Below are 17,363 nucleotides of genomic sequence, written 5' to 3'. Positions count from 1 at the left end.
GTGCACTGCCCGCGGCTCAACTTCCTTTGCTTTGACCCTGAGTGTCGACCTGGGGTGGCAGGGGGTAGCATCGCTGAAGAGATCTAGAGTCAAGGAGTGATGGAGATGGGGACAGGACTGATGGATAGAGACCTGAGGGCTTGAGGATGGGGAGCATAGGCACAGGGAGCTAGCTGGAGGGCAGAGCAAGACTAAGAGATCCAGAGCTGGGGACAGAGAGCTTTGGATCGGATACTGGGGACAGGGGACAATACTGGAGGACAGAAGAGAAGAGAAGCAGAATGGCGGGGTGGGTGAACAGGGGCCAGGGGTGGGGACAGGTGGGAGTTGCAGGCATTGGGGGACAGAGGGAAACTAGGTTCTGAGGGCTGAGAGATAAGAGACCAAGAACTGAAAAACAGGGTCTGAAGAACAAGGCACAGGACAGGGGTGGGGGTGACATCAGATTCAAGGGCAGGGACTGAGAGGTCTTGGGAATGGGGTTGGGGGCCAGAGGCTGAAGGACTGGAGGAGAAGGGACAGAAACAAGGGGTGTGACAGGCAGAGGAGAGGCAGCCGTGGGGTGGGCAGAAGACCAGCCTCATGTGGAAGGCCAGTGCAGAGAGGGGCTATGGGGACACTGAAGGGGACAGGAGCCCGGAGAACAGTGCCCAGCCAGAGCAAGGCTGGGGCTTTGCAGTTACTCAGGAACATAGGGCAGGGGGAGGGTGGGCACTTGGGACCACAAGATCTGGAAGGAGACTTCTGGTGGAAGGGGGTGCTGTCAAGGGGTGCTCATCAGGCTCCCCCAACACCTAGGGCCTCACACGTACACACACATTCACATGTAGACACATATTAGACACTCTAAGACCAGCACAGGAGGCCACCCTGCCTTGGGTCCAGAGCTGGACTCTCACGCTGATGAATGAATGAAGGATTTTCCAGACATAGGGAGCTCCAGCCGAAACACACATACACAGCTCACAGATGCCCACATACAGACCTAGGCCTGTGGAAAGCCGCACCCACTCATACCCACATGGTACCTACAGTCACAGACACAGAAAGGCAGCCAGTACACGTGTGCACGCATGCATGCTGTATATGTGTACAGCTATGCACTTGAAAATATATGCATCCATGAACAAGAGCATTCAAGCCACATGCATACCCATGCAAACGCATATGTATGAAATAAACGCACACAAATGAATACGCTGCAGCATGGAGCAGGGACCATTGCAAAGTGATCCATGTAAGGGTGGCCAGGCTGAGCAACTCTTAGGACTGAGACACCAGGAGAGACCAAGGATAGAGAGACCTTACCCCACTCCACTCTAAGAGCAGAGGCGGGTGTGGGGGTACTGGGTGAGTAGGGAAGGGGCAGCGCTGGGGCACAAGAGGCTGGTGACCTGAGAAGACCATTACCCAGGGTTGGATGGGGGAAGGTGGCAGATTTGGGCCCTCAGTGCTTCCCAGTCTGTCATCTCCACTCCTCTCTAGGGTTAGTAGGCTCCAGACTCCAGGCTGGCAATCCCCAGAGCCTCTCACAGACCCTTGACCTGGGAGAGAAGGCTTGTCTAGGGGAGGCGCCCCAGTTGAGGAAGAGGCATAGGCCCGGAGGAGAGGCAAGAGGCTAGTCTTTGTCCGGGGCAGAGGGAGATACTGTCCAAGGCCCCTGCCCTAGCCCATCAGCACAGCTGGGTACTATAGCTGGGTAGTTACCCACACACATTGGGTAGCCATGGGCTGGAGACCTGGTGCTTGGGTTCCAAGTGGTTGGGTTCTAAGTCAGGAGTCCTTTCTAGCTTTGTCCCTGGGCTGATACAAAGCCAAGACTGCCCTGGGAGACCATTGGTGCTCAGAGAATGCATCCCTGCTTCCAGCTGAGGCAACAGTGTGCCCAACAGTGGTCCTGCAGTGGCGACAGTGCCCTTACACAAGGTCCCTCACAGTGGCTGTGCTGAACGGTGTCAGGCCAGATTCCCCAAGCCCCACCAGACTCCTAGCCCCTGTTACTTTCTGATGTGGATTATCCCAGCACTTTGGGGTGATCTCCAAGACATCTACATCACGGCTGACATCCCCTGGCCACCCTGAATTCTCCAGCCTCACCATCATGTGCTGCGTCCTCAGGGAATGTAAATCAATTTAAGTATTAGTCTCAGCGAAATGGAATGGGGGAAGGTGACGGTACTGGAGAAAAAAGGAATCGCATAATGCCTTCCACAGTCGAACAGGGACGGCTTAGGAATTATCTGTGCTTCTCAAAGGAGTAGAGGGGCCTATCTGATTCCCAGAACAGCCCAGCTGGGAGGCCTGAGGGATACCGACACACATGTGGCCAATGAGGGAACTGAGGCACAGAGATGTTACATGATTAGCTTCAGTGAAGGGCTCTGAGAGGCCGTGGAGTTCAATCTCCCCTTTTGCAAGTGGGGAGCCTGGTCCAGAGAGGAGAATTGACTTTACAAAAGTCACATGGTCTGACTGAGCACCAGTCAGTTCGGAGCCCAGTCCTAGTGACTAGGGGGTCTGAATTTCCAAGGGAACTCAGGACTGATGCTAAAATTTTCTCCAGCCCTGATCAAAGCCTTTGTGGGCTAGGGGTTCCCTGGAGGGACACTCTGAATTCCCACCCATGGAAGGGGATGTGAAGTGGGGAAGATGGAGATGGAGATAGGGAGGAGAGGGGAAGGGGGGACAGAGAGGGGAAGCAGGAGACAGAGAAGGGTCTGGAAGGAATTAGAACAAACTGCCCTGGAATGTATAGCCTGTCATGGATCCGATAGAATCGACTTTTGACTTATCTTTGGATTATCTGAGCCCCCTGGCTGGCTGATCAAGAATTATTGCAAATGTGGTGAGGCTTCCCCAGGGGGCAGAGGCATCCGGAAAGTGGGGTCTGCAGGCAGCTGGCCCTGGAGTCAGGTGTTTGAGGGGGACAACTCTGAGTGGTGGACGTTCAGTGGAGCTGCCCCTCAGCTGATCAGTCAGGCACACAGGAGTCGGGAGCCCTCCAGCCCTGAGCCCCGGGTCTGGGAGGCGGGATGGGATGGGGGAACCCGTGGGTCTCCTGTCCCCATCTGCTTCTCAAACTAGGTCCTGCTGGTCTGGGGGAGACTGCAGTGCGGCCCCCTCCTCCTCCCCCCAGCCAGCAGGAGGAGAGAGCTGCCTGACCCAGTTTTCCCTCCATTGCCTGAGAGGGAGGGAGGAGACAGGAAGGCTGCTCCTCTTTGCGTGCACCCCTGGCGTGGGGCTGGTGCAGGGAGGAAGACATCCTTCTTCGGACATTGGTTCCCTCTCCGGATCCCACCTGGCCCTTGGGACCCCAGGGAGGAGTCAAGAGGCCCCCCACTCTCTGGCTCTGCCAGCCTCCTGTCTAGCGGCCTCCAGGGTTTCTGACAATGTTGGGGGGAGGGGAGAGGAGGAAGAAAATCAGCAAATAAGTGCATCTTCACTCCAGCATTTCCTGAGGACACTTGTCTCCATCTCAGAGGGGCAGGCTCTGAAATATGCAACTCAGACAGAAGGAAAGTTCCAGAGGGCCGGGCCCTGCTTTAACTCTCTGTGATCTGCCCAAGCCAGCAGATGCCAGGTATTTGGAAGGCCATGGCTAAGAGAGGAAGTATATGAAAGAGAGGGTAAAATGGAAAGTCCTGGGCCTCTGGAGCCAAAAGCCCTTTCATAGATCCAAAGGAAGCAGAGGCTCAGAGAAGTAAAGAGACTTACCTAAGGACACACAGCAATTGGGGACAGCTAGCAACTAGCATTTGAGCCTGATTTCTTATCAGTTTGGTGCACTGGTGAGTGGGTAGGTATGAGAGGGTGGTACTTAGAGAAAGAGGGGTAGCTTTGTAAGGATTAGTCCTTACTGGCCCAGACACTACTTACTCCCTGCTGTTCAGATGGCTTAAATGAACCCTTAACTAGTTGTTACCAACTCTATTCTGACTCACATGTCTCAGAATAAAACCGCTCTATGGAGTTTTCAATGGTTAAGTTTTTGGAAGAAGATCACCAGACCTTTCTTTCGAGGAACCTCTGTGTGGACTTGAATGACTAGCCTTTCAGTCATCGGCCAAGCAAGTTAACCATTGTACCACCCAGGGACTCCAGCTTTCATCTAACACTTACCCCTGTTTATAGGTGAGAAAGTTGAGCTTCAGGGAGGTGAAGTCACCTGGCCATGGTTACCTGCTGATAGTAGCTAAGGTGACAAGTGAATCCAGAGGCGTCTGACCCCAACAGCGGCCTCAGAGTAGTTCCTATGGAGGGCCTGATGAAAGAACCCTGAATAGTTGCCTAAGAAGTGCTTCTAGAATCGACTCGCCCCTCAGATCGGGGCTCCTTCTACCCCACCATCGCCACCCCCACCCCCACTGTGGTGACCACTCAGAGGTTCTGCTTCTTGGACTCAGGTTTCCTTGAATGGTGGTCTTGTATGTGGTTGCAGGTGCCCTGAACGCCAGCTGTTCTGGCTACACCTGCAAGGCTCCAGTCTGATTTCTGGCATGCTCTGAGGCCCAGTTCATTATTTATAGCGACCAAAGTTAGCACCTCTCAGGGCTGTTGTGAGGGTCCCAGGGAAGACATCTCAACCTCTAACAGCAGAGCTCAGTGCGCAGTAGGTGCTCACTAAAGGCAGTGCTTACTCCTCCAGTCATGTCACACCAAATGTTCACAGGAGGCTTATTAGATGCTGGCCGCTGTCCTGGGGGTGCTAATAGTTATAAAGTGGGAAGGGGCAGCCCCAAAGTATAGGGGAGACATGATTCCACAGTGCAAACATTATCGATGCTAGCTCGTCTCATTAAGTAAGACAAGGACCAGGTCAGCCTTACAACAGCCCTGTAAGATAGGAACTATTATTGCCCCCATTGTACAGAGGCTGGAATTGAAGCCCAGGGAGACGAAGGGTCTTGCCCAGGGCCCTGGAGCCCCTCTCTTTAATACCTGACAGTACCACCAGCCTGCATTCTGGGATTGTTCTCCACCACGGTAGACGGCTTCACAGAAGAGACGACTTGAACTGGGTCTTAAAAGAGAGGAGAAATGTGAAAGAATGTCCCCGGCAGAGGAGTCCATGAGCTGAGCACTGGTCATTGTGGCCAGTGTGGCTGCTCTTGAGGAGCTGGTAAGGGGCCGCCGGGTCTGACTGGCTCTTTTCCTGTTTTGCAGTGAACTTGCTGGACACGTCCACCATCTACGGGGACTGGGGCTGGCTCACATATCCGGCTCACGGGGTGAGTGATGGGTGGTGGCGGGTAGCAGCCCCCAGAGTCCGGAGCAGTGTCTTTCTTCAGTGAGCAGAGAGAACACTGGAGTCTGAGAACACAGGTGTAGACACTGGTGCCCCAGATTTAGGGACCCTCATTTCTGGGCCCTGGGCTTAGAGTTCATGGCATGCCAAGGCTGGAATGTGGCCGAAGACCTGTTCCCTTCAGAATGAGTCCCACCCTCATGGCTGCCTCTCCCTTACCAGGAGCCACCTGGACCCTTGGAGCCTCCATGTGTTCTTCCTTCCCCATCACCCACCTGGATAGCACTGCCAGCCCCACTGTGACCATGCTTTCAGGCCCACTTTGGTCTCCCTGGTGGCCCTGAGCTCAGCCCATCAAGTCACTGTGGTCACGTGCTTGCAGGTGATACCGCTCCCACCCTCTTGTATTGCAACAAGGTTGCAAGACCAGCTGTTCCCTTCTCTCCAGGAGTGTGGTAGGGTCCTAGCTCCGTCATCAGTGACTGGGCGGCTTGGGGTCTCCGCATCACCTCCCCGAGTCTCAGTGTCCTAGTCTGTTTACAATGCCCTCACTGGGCTTGCTGTGAGGATGAGGTGAGACATGAACCATTGCCTGACACCTGGTGAGCCCTCCAGGAATGTAAGCTTTTATTACTATCATTAGCGTCTCAAGTCCCTAGGTGGTGTAAACAGTTCGTGCTCAGGTGTGAACCTAGCATAAGTGATTGGAATACACCTGTGGCATCGCAGAAGACAGTCCTGGCAGTCTGGTTCTGCTATCAGTACAGCCAAGAAAACTTTATTGATTATGACTATCACCTCATGGAAATTTCCTCCCGCAAATGTGTTCAGAATCACACACACACATACTCACACGTGCACTCACATTACAGATGTGATCCCATGACGTACGCACGACTTCTTTCATAAAGACTTTCAGTTCCCATAGCACTGGGGGCAGAAGAATCATAATACTAGTGATAGTAGTCACCAGAGTTGGCGTTTATGAAGGAAGCATTTTTTAACTTTGGGGTGGGGCTGCTCATGGGCTACTGGTAGCTGGAGGCCATGGCAGAGTCCTGCTCCTCTCTCTCTGGGGTCTTACCACCTGAGAGGCAGGTGGTTAAGGGCTGAGCCCCTGCCATCTGCCTCCTGTGTGCCAGGGAGCTGGAAGAGCAGGTTCCAGGAACCCCAGACTCTCCAGATCCCAGAGTGGGTGCAGCCACCCCAGTTCACAGATGGGGAAGCTGAAGCTCAAGCAGTGAGAAAGAACTTGCCCACCATCAAAGAGGTGCTAAGCCATGGCACTTGACCTCAGATCTCTCTGGCTCCAGAGCCTGGGTTGAGTCCCTTCTGAAATGCAGATCAGACATGATCTGTGCCGGCACTGATCTAGGCGGGAGTATCTGCTGAGTCAGGGTCACCTCCTGTCTCTACGGGGAAGGAACATGATCCGACATGTGTTTGGCCAACCATATTGGTACTCTGGGACAATGAAGTTCCTCCCAAGAATAGATATGGCTAGATAAGATCTCAGGCTCCCAAACCCTAGACCTTGAACCGGTGCCACAGTAGTGGGTAGCATCTGCAGATGTCCCACCCTGGATGGACAGGAGGAGCCTGGGAACCTTTTGTTTTATAAGCTTCTTAATTGGTTTTCCTGTCCAGCTGGATGGGGGATGTTTGGAGATGGTCCTCAAGTTTCTGCCTATCCCTGAGATTCTGGGATACAATCTGGGCTCAAGGATCATCTGGAGCTATCTCTAGAACTGGCACAACCTAAAGTCCAGGACATGGGGTCCAAGTGGCAGTGCTCTGCTTCCTGTAATCAGTGTGGCGTGGGCAAGTCACATACCTAGCCTTGACCTCCTCGTTTATGCCCTGGGGTTGACAATGGATGCTCTGTATGGTTATCACCAATATGATGTATGGAAAGGGCTTGGCATTTTTCTGATGAGAAATGGGAAGCTCTGAGAGGTTAAGCAATTCCACTAAGGGGACAGTGGTCTGACCTAGGTCCCATGATCTGAGCAACCTCATCTAGTGAATTAACAGGAGTCCTGGTGGGGTGCTGCGGGTTAATGCACTGGACTGCAAGGTCGGTTTGAAGCGCAAGGTCGGTGGTTCAAGTTCACCAGCCGCTCCTCAGAAACTGTATACAGGGTCCCTATGAGCCATAACTAACTCGGCAGCATTTAGCAACAATAGCAGTACTGTCTTATGCTGTCCTGGTGTTTAGGATAAGCACAAAGTCGATTTGAGTCGCAAGATGGCGGTTCAGATCTACCAGCCACTTCTTAGGAACCCTATACAGGGTCACTATGAGTCAGGATCTATTCAAAAGCACTTAACAACAACAACAGTACTGTGTTGAAGGAGCCCTGGTGGCACAGTGAGTTAAGTGTTGGGCTGTTAACTGAAACATCAGCCCTACAACCCACCAACTGCTCCTCAGGAGAAAGATGCAGCCGTCGGCTTCCATGAAGATGACAGAGCCTTGGAAACTCTGTGGAGCAGTTCTGCTCTGCCTTTTAGGGTTGCTATCAGTCAGAATGGACTTGATGGCAGTGGGCTCGGGACAGTTAACTCACTCAACTGCTAACAGAAAGGTTGGAGGTTTGAGCCAACCCAGAGACACTTGGGAAGAAAGATCTGGTGATCTGCCTCCCAAACAGCCATTCAAAACCCGACAGGTCTATGCTGACACACATGAGACAGGCTCTAGGAATCAGAGTCCACATGGTGACTACTGGCTGGTTAGATGGGAGGCCATGTTCATTTCTAGTGCCTCCTTTGAACTCTACCACCCCCTAGGGTGGATGGCAAAGTTAGCCCATTTTACAGATGAGAAAAGCCTGGGCTCAGAAGCACGGTGTGATGTCCCTAAGACCACAGAGCAAGTTCACAGCATTCTGTTCCAGAAAGAAGACAGAGCTTCAGATGGAAGGCGGGTGCAGAAGGAATGTACTGGGGTCTGTTTCCTAAGCCACAGAGGCAGCTGGCATGGCAGTGGCACAGGTGGGGGTACCCCGGGTGGAGTTCAGGGCAGATTCCGGACATCCAGGGCTGGGCACTGGCAGTGGTGGGGCTGTTGAAGCTGGCTCAGATGAGCAGATTAATTTATCTGGGGCCCTGGCAGGGAACCGACAGGGAGCAGCTGGCCGGCTCTTTGGTGCTCCATTAATTGTGACAACGGCTTTAACCCCAGATGTGATGCAATGCAGCCCAGAGGCCCCCAACTGCAGAGTGGCATAGTGAACAGGGGTCCTTAGGGGTGGGCAAGCAGGATGGTGACCTCTTTCAGGGGACCCTGAGCCTGGGATGCCCTGGAGCCCTTTTGGAAACTCGACTTTTTCCCCAGTTGAAGAAAAGACATTGGTGGATCAGCTCGGTACCTGCCCCATTTGTCTAGTGCATCTTTGCAGGTGTTCAGTTATTTCATCCACTGAGACCTCACCAAGAGTGGTCTCTCTGCGTCCCATTTTACAGACATGGGCACTGAGGGTCGAGAGCAGTCAGTTGGCCGAGAGGAGGTCAAGAGGAGGGACTTGTGTTGGGCAGGAAGAAAGTTGAGATGTTTGTGGAATAAGCTTGACCTCCATGGATTCGCAGGTCACCACAGGAAGTGGTCTTTAACATTCCCCTTTTGTTAAACAGCACAGTAGGAGCTTTAGTTCCTGTGCAATTGCACATAGATACCCAGTATAGGAGTCCTGGTGTGGCGCTGTAGGATAAGCACAAGACCATTAATCATAAAATCAGCAGTTCAAACCCACCAGCCACTATTGGAACTGACTTGATGGCACTTAACAATAACAGCAACCCAATAGAGAAAATTGATTGAAGTGGGCAGAGGTGCCTGCTGGACATCAAGACAGGAACCTCAGCCTGTTCCTTCCTCAGATCTCTCAGGAGTCCCTGTCCCCAGAGGATGTGGCCCTCTGTGAAACCATACCTGTGTGGCACCTGGCAGCTGGGGGATATGACAACCCACTGGAAGGTCTGCTTCTTGAGGGCAATGAACATTTCAGTCTTCTTTTCCAGCATGCCCAGCATGTGGCAAGGACATCTAGCTAAGTTGAGGGTGCTGACCGTGGCCTGCTGGTTGTATTCTCTCTGCCCACAGTGGGACTCCATCAACGAGGTGGATGAATCCTTCCAGCCCATCCACACCTACCAGGTGTGCAACGTCATGAGCCCCAACCAGAACAACTGGCTACGCACTAGCTGGGTGCCCCGGGACGGTGCCCGGCGTGTCTATGCCGAGATCAAGTTCACCCTACGCGACTGCAACAGCATGCCCGGCGTGCTGGGCACATGCAAGGAGACCTTCAACCTGTACTACCTAGAATCTGACCGTGACCTGGGTGCCAGCACACAGGAAAGCCAGTTCCTCAAAATCGATACCATCGCAGCTGACGAGAGCTTCACTGGAGCAGACCTGGGTGTGCGGCGCCTCAAGCTGAACACTGAGGTACGGGGAGTGGGCCCCCTCAGCAAGCGCGGCTTCTACCTCGCCTTCCAGGACATCGGCGCCTGCCTCGCCATCCTCTCCCTTCGCATCTACTACAAGAAGTGCCCCGCCATGGTGCGTAACCTGGCAGCCTTCTCAGAGGCGGTGACCGGAGCCGACTCGTCCTCACTGGTGGAGGTGCGGGGCCAGTGTGTGCGGCACTCTGAGGAGAGGGACACACCCAAGATGTACTGCAGCGCTGAGGGTGAATGGCTGGTGCCCATTGGCAAGTGTGTGTGCGGCGCTGGCTACGAGGAACGGCGTGATGCCTGCGTGGGTGAGCACCCTGTGGCATGGGTAGGTGGTGGGGGAACAGGGAGCGGCAGGTGCCCCTGGGAAGAGGGCTCAACTCTGTGTGTGTGTCAGGCAGGTGGGAAACGGACTAGTGCCAGGTGGTTTACTCAGTGGGCATTGGGAAGGGCACACCAGGGTCCCTGCGGGGTTGGGTCCACTGCTGGGTATGTGTCTGTGTTAGGAAATAATACTACAGCTAACTGACACCAGGCATTATTTTCATCACATTTCATTTAAGAATTTATTTAATTCTCATAACTACCCCATGGTATTGTTGTTAACTGTCATCAAGTCAGTTCCAACTCATAGTGACTCTGGGCTTTCCAGGGAGCACCTGGTGGGTTTGAACCACTGACCTTGAGATTAGCATTCTAGTACTTATCCTACAGCACCACAAATAGGAACTCATAGTGTCCTGGTTTTACAGAGGAGGAAGCTGAGGCACAGAGAAGTGAAGTGATTGTTCAAGGTCACACAGCTAGGAAGTGACAGAGGTGTGATTTGAACTTAAAAGTCTGACTCCAGGGTCTATGCTCTTAACCACTCAACTTCTCGACTTTGGGGTAGGGGAATGTGTGATAAAGGGGCGTGGTGAGGTCTGCAGGCAAAGGCACCGAGAGAATACACTCCAGGTAGGATGGTGTCTCACTGAACCAGGTTCGAGGGAACCTACCCAGGGATCTGTGGGAGAGGGTGGCCTAGGTCCTTGTGAAGGACAGCTAGAAGCACTGGGTCATGACATAGCATGTCACTGGCAGCTGGGGGCACTGCTGGGTGCCCATGTCAGAGCAAGGGACAGGACCTGTGTGTGGGTGAGCACAGACCCCAGGTTCACCCGTACATAGACCCCATATGTGCATGAATGCATGTGTGTGTGAACTGTAGGTATGTCTGCGTATGTGTTCGTGTGTACCTATATGTGTGTCCTGCGTGTACATGAATGCATGTGTGGGTGGCCAGCAGCCTTTTGTGGGGCAGCACAGCCAACCCTCCCAAGAAAGCAGGCAGCACTTGGAGAGCTTATGTGAACAGACAACTGGTGTCCGGGCTGTCCCTGGGGTCAGCCTGACTTTCCTGCTCTCCCTTAAACTCCCGGGGGCTGGACACATGGCAGCTCAGCCCCTAGAGCATAAACGCCTAGCCATTGGGATCACTGGTTACTTGGGGTAATGGGGTGCAGGGGAGGGGGATGTTCCCACACAGGAGTCAGAAGCATGTGCCTGTCCCCAATCACCCTCAGAGAAACTTGGGACTGGGGTCTTAGGAGTCTCCTCCTAGCCCTTAACTGCTAACACATAGGCCCTGTGACTACTATTCAGCAGACTTTTGTCCCTCTGTCCCTGGCAGACAGGATAGGATGACTCGTTAGTGCTGACAAGACATCAGGGCATAGGCTGCCAATTACAAGTGATACACATGGTAGATGGAAGAAAGGTTGATAGTTCAAGCCCACCAGCAGCTCAGAGGGAGAATGATGAGACTTTCTGCTTTCATAAAGATTACAGGGGCATTATGAGTTGGAACCAACTCCATGGCGGTGAGTTGCGAATACCTTCTTTAAACAGTACACATGGACGTCACCAGATGGTATACACAGGAATCAAATTGACTACATCTGTGGAAAGAGATGGTGGAAAAGCCCCATATTATAAACCTAAACAAAGCCAGAGTGCTCCTTGGAGGCCAGGATGGCTAAGCTTCCTTCGTCTCTCATACTTTGGACATATTGTCAGGAGGAAACAGTTGCTGGAGAAGGATGTCATGCTGGGTAAGGTGGAGGGTCAGAGAAAAAGAGGAAGAGCCCTAATGAGATGGATTGGCCAGGTGGCATCATTGATGGACTCAAGTGTGGCGGCGGTAGTGAGGTTGGCCCAGGATTGGACATTGTTTCGTTCTGCTGTGCATGGGGTCGCTATGAGTCGGTTCCGACTCGATGGCACCTGACAACACAACAAGGCCAGGGGCGGACAGTGGACAGACCATCAATTGCTCATATGCAAATTCAGGCTGAAGCTGAAGAAAATGAAAACATGTCCACAAGAGCTAAATATGACCTTAAATATATCCCACCTGAGTTTGGAGATCATCTGAAGAGCAGATATGATGCATTAGACACTAAAGACTGAAGACCAGAAAAGCTGTGGGATGACATCAAGAACATCATACACAAAGAAAGCAAACAGTCATTGAGAAGACAAGAAAGAAGGAAAAGACCAAAATCACTGTCAGAAGAGACTCTGAAACTTGCTCTCCAGGGTAGAGATGCTAAAGCAAATGGGAAAAGTGAGGAGGTACAAGAGCTGAACAGAAAACTTCAAAGCTCAACTCGAGAAGACAAAGTCAAATATAACCAAATGAGCAAAAACCTGGATGGAGTTAGAAAACCAAAAGGGACTAATACACTCAGCATTTCTCAAGCTGAGGGAACTGAAGAAAAAAATTCAAGCCTCAACTTTCGGTATTGAAGGATTCTATAAGGAGCTCTGGTAGCATAGTGATTACGAGTCGGGCTGCCAACCTCAAGGTCAGCAGTTCGAAACTACCAGCAGTTCCATGGGAGAAAGATGATGCTTTCTGCTCCTGTAAAGATTTACAGCCTTGGAAACCCTATGCAGGGTCACTATGAGTCGGAACCGACCCCACGGCACATCACCACCAAATTATTGGATGATGCAGAAATCATCCAAAGAAGATGGAAGGAATGCAGAATCATTGTACCAAAAAGAAATGGTCAGTGTTTAATCATTTCAAGAGGTAGCATATGACCAAGAGCCAGTGATCCTGAAGGAAGAAGTCCATGGTGCATTGAAGGAATTAGCAAAGAACAAGGCACCAGGAATAGATGGAATACAAATTGAAAAATTTCAACAAACTGATGAAGCACTTTCAACAAACTGATTGGAGGCACTCACTTATCTCTGCCAAGAAATTTGGAAGACAAAACTACCTGGCCAACTTCCTGGAAGAGATCCGTATTTGTGCCCATTCCAAACAGAGGTGACCCAATGGAATGCGGAAATCATTAACAGTATCATTGATAGCCCATGTGGGTAAAGTTTGACTAAAGATAATTAAAAATGGATGCAACCCTACATCGACAGTGAACTTCCAGAGGTTCAAGCCAGATTCAGAAGAGGATATGGAATGGAGGATATCATTGCTGATGTCAGGTAAATCTTGTCTGAAAGCTGAGAATTCCAGAAAGATGTTTACCTGTGCCTTATTGACTACACAAAGGTTTTTGATTGTGTGGATCATGACAAACTATGGATAACATTGTGAAGAATGAGTATTCTGGAACACTTAATTGTGTTCATGAGGAACCTGTATATATAGACCAAGAAACAGTTGTTTGAACAGAACAAGGGGACACTGAATGGTTTAAAATTAGGAAAGGTGTGTGCCAGGGTTGTATTCTTTTACCATACTTATTCAATCTGTATGCTGAACAAGTAATCCTAGAAACTAGATTATACGAAGAAAAATGTGACATCAAGATTGCAGGAAGACTCATTAACAACCTGTGATATGCAGATGATACAACGTCCTTGCTGAAAAAGAAGAGGACTTGAAATACTTACTGATGAAGATCAAACACCAGTTGTCAGTATGGATTGCATCTCAATGTAAAGAAAACAAAAATCCTCACCACTAGACCAGTAAGCAACATCCGTGTAAGTGGAGAAAAGATTGAAGTTGTCGAAGACTTCATTTTGCTCAAATAAACCATCAACACTCATGGAAGCAGCAGTCAAGAAATCAAACGACATATTACATTAGGCAAATCTGCTGCACAAGACCTCTTTAAAGTGTTGAAGAGCAAAGGTGTCAGTTTAAGGACTAAGGTGTGCCTGACCCAATCCATGGTACTCTCAATAACTTCATATGCATGTGAAAGCTGGACAGTGAATAAGGGAGACTGTAGAAGAATTGATGCTTTAGAGTAATGGTGTTGGAGAATATTGAAAGTGCCATGGACTGCCAAAAGAACCAGCAGATCTGTATCGGAAGAGGTATGGCCAGAGTGCTCTTTGGAGGCCAGGATGGCCAAACTTCGTTTCTCATACTTCGAGCATATTATCAGGAGGGACCAGTCACTGGAGAAGGATGTCATGTTTGGTAAGGTGGAGGGTCAGAGAAAAAGAGGAAGGCCCCCAGTGAGATGGATTGGCAAAGTGGCAGCATCGATGGTCTCAAGCGTGGCAACAATTATGAGGGTGGCCCAGGACCGGGCAGTGTTTTGTTGTGCATAAGGTCACTATGAGTTGTTTGGTACTGACTTGATGGCATGTAACAACAACAACAACGAGTTGGAACCAACTTGATGGTAGTGAGTTAGACACGGGCTCTTGGCTACTAACCGAAAGGTTACCATAGATACAGGATAGAGTAGAACTGCTCTTTCAGGTTTCTGAGACCAACTCTCTACAGGAGCTGACAGCCTCACCTTTCTCCTTCAGGAAGGGTAGTGGGTTTGAACTGCTAACACCAGCAGGGCTCATTGTTGTAAGAAACCCTGTGGTAAGGACTGACTTCACAACATCTGGTTATACAAAGAGTGACAGCGTCCAGCTCAGCTCAGCTCTAGTTCAAAGATTCCTAGACCAAGACCTTCCTGTGGCACCCAGACCCTCCCCAGCCCATCCCTGGGGCTCTCTGGTTTCCATAAGAAATCATTCTTCACACCCCAATAGCTAAGAGTCTTCATGTCTCCTTAAGACATGTTATTTAACTTTTTGTTTGTGGCTCCCCGAGTCACTAGCCGCTCCTGGTGCACCTCCTGGCGGAAATCCCTGTGCATCTCAGCTTTGTACTGAGTAACAGTAACAAGCACCCTGTTGTCATTACAGCATAATGTCCATTTTATAGATGGGGAAGTAAGGCTCAAGAGATACTGTCCCTTGGTTGCATCTTACTGAGAGGTGGGGCTGGGCCCTAAAGGCAGGTCTCCCTCTGAGCCTGATCTAGACCTTTCACCTATGTGTGGGCTACCCTAAGCTCTTCTCCATTTCAGAACTAGGTCCCAATGTCCCTTCATTCTGATAGGGATGATACAGTACGTGGACTACAGTGTGTCCAGAGTTTGCCGTGTGCCAGGCCCTGGTAGCACTCCTTATGTGCTATGTTGAGGGCTTGTTCAGGTGAGCATCTCTGTCTTAGGCCTCGGGGGGATCCCTTCACATTCAAGTGGGTCTTGTTACTCCTGCCACAGCAGTTTCCTAAGGGGTCTTAGTGTCCTAGGATTGCTGTACCAAATACCATAAAACTGGATGGCTTTTAGGACCTGAAAATCATCATCTCATAGTTCTGGAGGCTAAAGATCCAAATCAAGGTATGGGCTGTGTTGATCCCTTCTGAGGGTTCTGAGGGAGAAATGGTACTGTGCCTCTCCCCTAACTTCTGCAGGCTCCTGGCAATCCCTGAGTTGCTTGGTGTGTGTGTGTGTGTGTGTGTGTGTGTGTGTGTGTGTGTAGTCACTTAACCGTCCTTAATCAATGCATCCATTCTTTTCTATTACAAGACACCACACAGATAGGATTAATTCTACCTCAGGTAAACTGATTGTTGTTGTTGTTAAGTGCTGTTGATTCAGTTCCAGCCCGTAGTGACCTTGTGTAGTGTTTCTACAGAGTGGCTGGTGAGTCTGAACTGCTGACTTTGCAGTCGAGTGCTTATCCTACAGTGCTACATCAGGACCCCAGCTTCAAAAACCAATTTCCAAACAAGGTTATAATCACAAGTACCAGGGGTTAGGATGTCAACATATTTTTGGTGACTCAGTTCAATCCATAACACTAAATATTGTATCGTCATTTTATGTCATATCCCCATTTTACAGATGAGAAAAACTGAGGTCCCTCAACTAAGTAGCAGATTAGAGATCTGACGCCAGGTTATCTGACTCCAAAGCCCTGAACTGCTACCTCTGTTCAGAGAAGCCTCTTCAGAGCCCAGCTTTCCTTCTCCCATGGTGGCATTTACTGTACAGTGTGCATGTGTTGTTGCAAACAGGCTGGCTGACCTGCTGAAGTTCAGCCTCACTGTCCCAACTCTAGAAGTAGTCAGCTGGCACACATAGCCAGTTGTTTGAACAAAGACACTTGTACGTGGGAAGGAGACTTGTCTTCCTGATGACAGGGTTGAGGCCTTGCAGAGAGGTCTCAGGAGTGGCACCTGCCTCCTTGGTAAACAGAGTGGAGCCCAGAGAGGGAGTGTGTCTCACCCAAAGTCGTACAGTATGTCCAGGCAGTGAGCAATGGAACCTCCAGGGGCTGGGAGAGGCCAAGGCCACTTCTGTTTCCTGGCACTGCTTGGTGCATTAATAAAAATAATAAATGCCACAGCAGGGTTAGGAAATTGCAGCATATGTTGGATTTAACATTTAAATCACAATACAGCATAATGATTTCAGTAGCAAGATAATTACAGGTTTTATTAAAAAGTACTAATTCCTAGTGCACTGCAGACAGTGAGGTCGGAGGGGAGATTCTTCTCTACCCTGACAGGAGGACCTCTAGAATCATCTACTTCACACGGGAACCCCAGCCCAGAAGCCCTCTCTGCATCCCCACCCCATCCCAGGAGGTCCTGGTCCTCCTCAGTGGATCTACCTTTGTAGACAGGGAGTGGAGAGCCTAGGGGCCAGGCAGGGGCTGGGGACAAAGTGGAGGAACCTTTCCTGGCCTCCTTGAGGGGTCCTCTCACAATTGTGCTGCCCTGGTCCCCTGGCCACCTCCTGAGGTCTCTGGGATCTCTAGACTGTTCAGGGACTCTTTTGAGGGGCTCCCACTTACCCCAGGCCTGAATGTCCTCCCCCCAGTGATGGGAAAAGGGGTCTGGAGTGTGAGGCTGCGGCAGGCCCATCCCCAGCGACAACACCCACCTACCTCCATTTTCCCAGCTCACTGGTTTCGTTTTCCAGGCTTCCTTCAGAAGATGGTCAGGTGGCGTTTGGTTTCACGCAAGGAGAAAAGAAGGCCCAGGAGGAGAGCAAACCTACCCAGGTTAAGGGCTCTTTAGAGGCCTTGCTGAGACTGGACTCGGCGACCTAGGGAAGTGTCAGAGCTCGCTCTGTGTTGGAGGCTGGCTCCTGTTGAACCCATGAGCTCTTTCCCTTAGGGTTTTCAAGGCTGGGACCTTTGGAAGCAAATTTCCAGGCTGTCTTCTGAAGTGCCTGTGAGTGCGTTGAGACCACCAACCCTTCAGCTTGTAGTTGAGGGCTTCATCATTTGTACCACCAGCTTATTGACCAGGAAGTGGAGGCCCAGAAAGGTGGAGTCATTCACTCAAGGACACACAGCTAGGAGTAATTGATCAGGTCTCAAATCTCCC

At 50.9% G+C, this 17,363-nt stretch overlaps 1 protein-coding gene across 1 annotated transcript in view; it reads left to right on the top strand.

Moving 5' to 3' along the window:
- The window catches only part of EPHA8 (EPH receptor A8), a 35,499-nt gene that overhangs the window by 1,199 nt on the left and 16,937 nt on the right, over nt 1–17,363 (top strand). Inside the window, exons 3-4 of the mRNA XM_006862401.1 lie at nt 5,164–5,228; nt 9,351–10,014. Of these exons, the coding sequence (XP_006862463.1) occupies nt 5,164–5,228; nt 9,351–10,014 (729 nt within the window). The remainder of the gene's footprint in view (nt 1–5,163; nt 5,229–9,350; nt 10,015–17,363) is intronic.

Source organism: Chrysochloris asiatica, unplaced genomic scaffold (genome assembly GCF_000296735.1).
Source record: "Chrysochloris asiatica unplaced genomic scaffold, ChrAsi1.0 scaffold00047, whole genome shotgun sequence".
In the NCBI taxonomy this organism is placed as follows: Eukaryota; Metazoa; Chordata; class Mammalia; order Afrosoricida; family Chrysochloridae; genus Chrysochloris; species Chrysochloris asiatica.
Note: the sequence above shows the minus strand (reverse complement) of the source record. Positions and strands in the feature narration are given on the sequence as shown.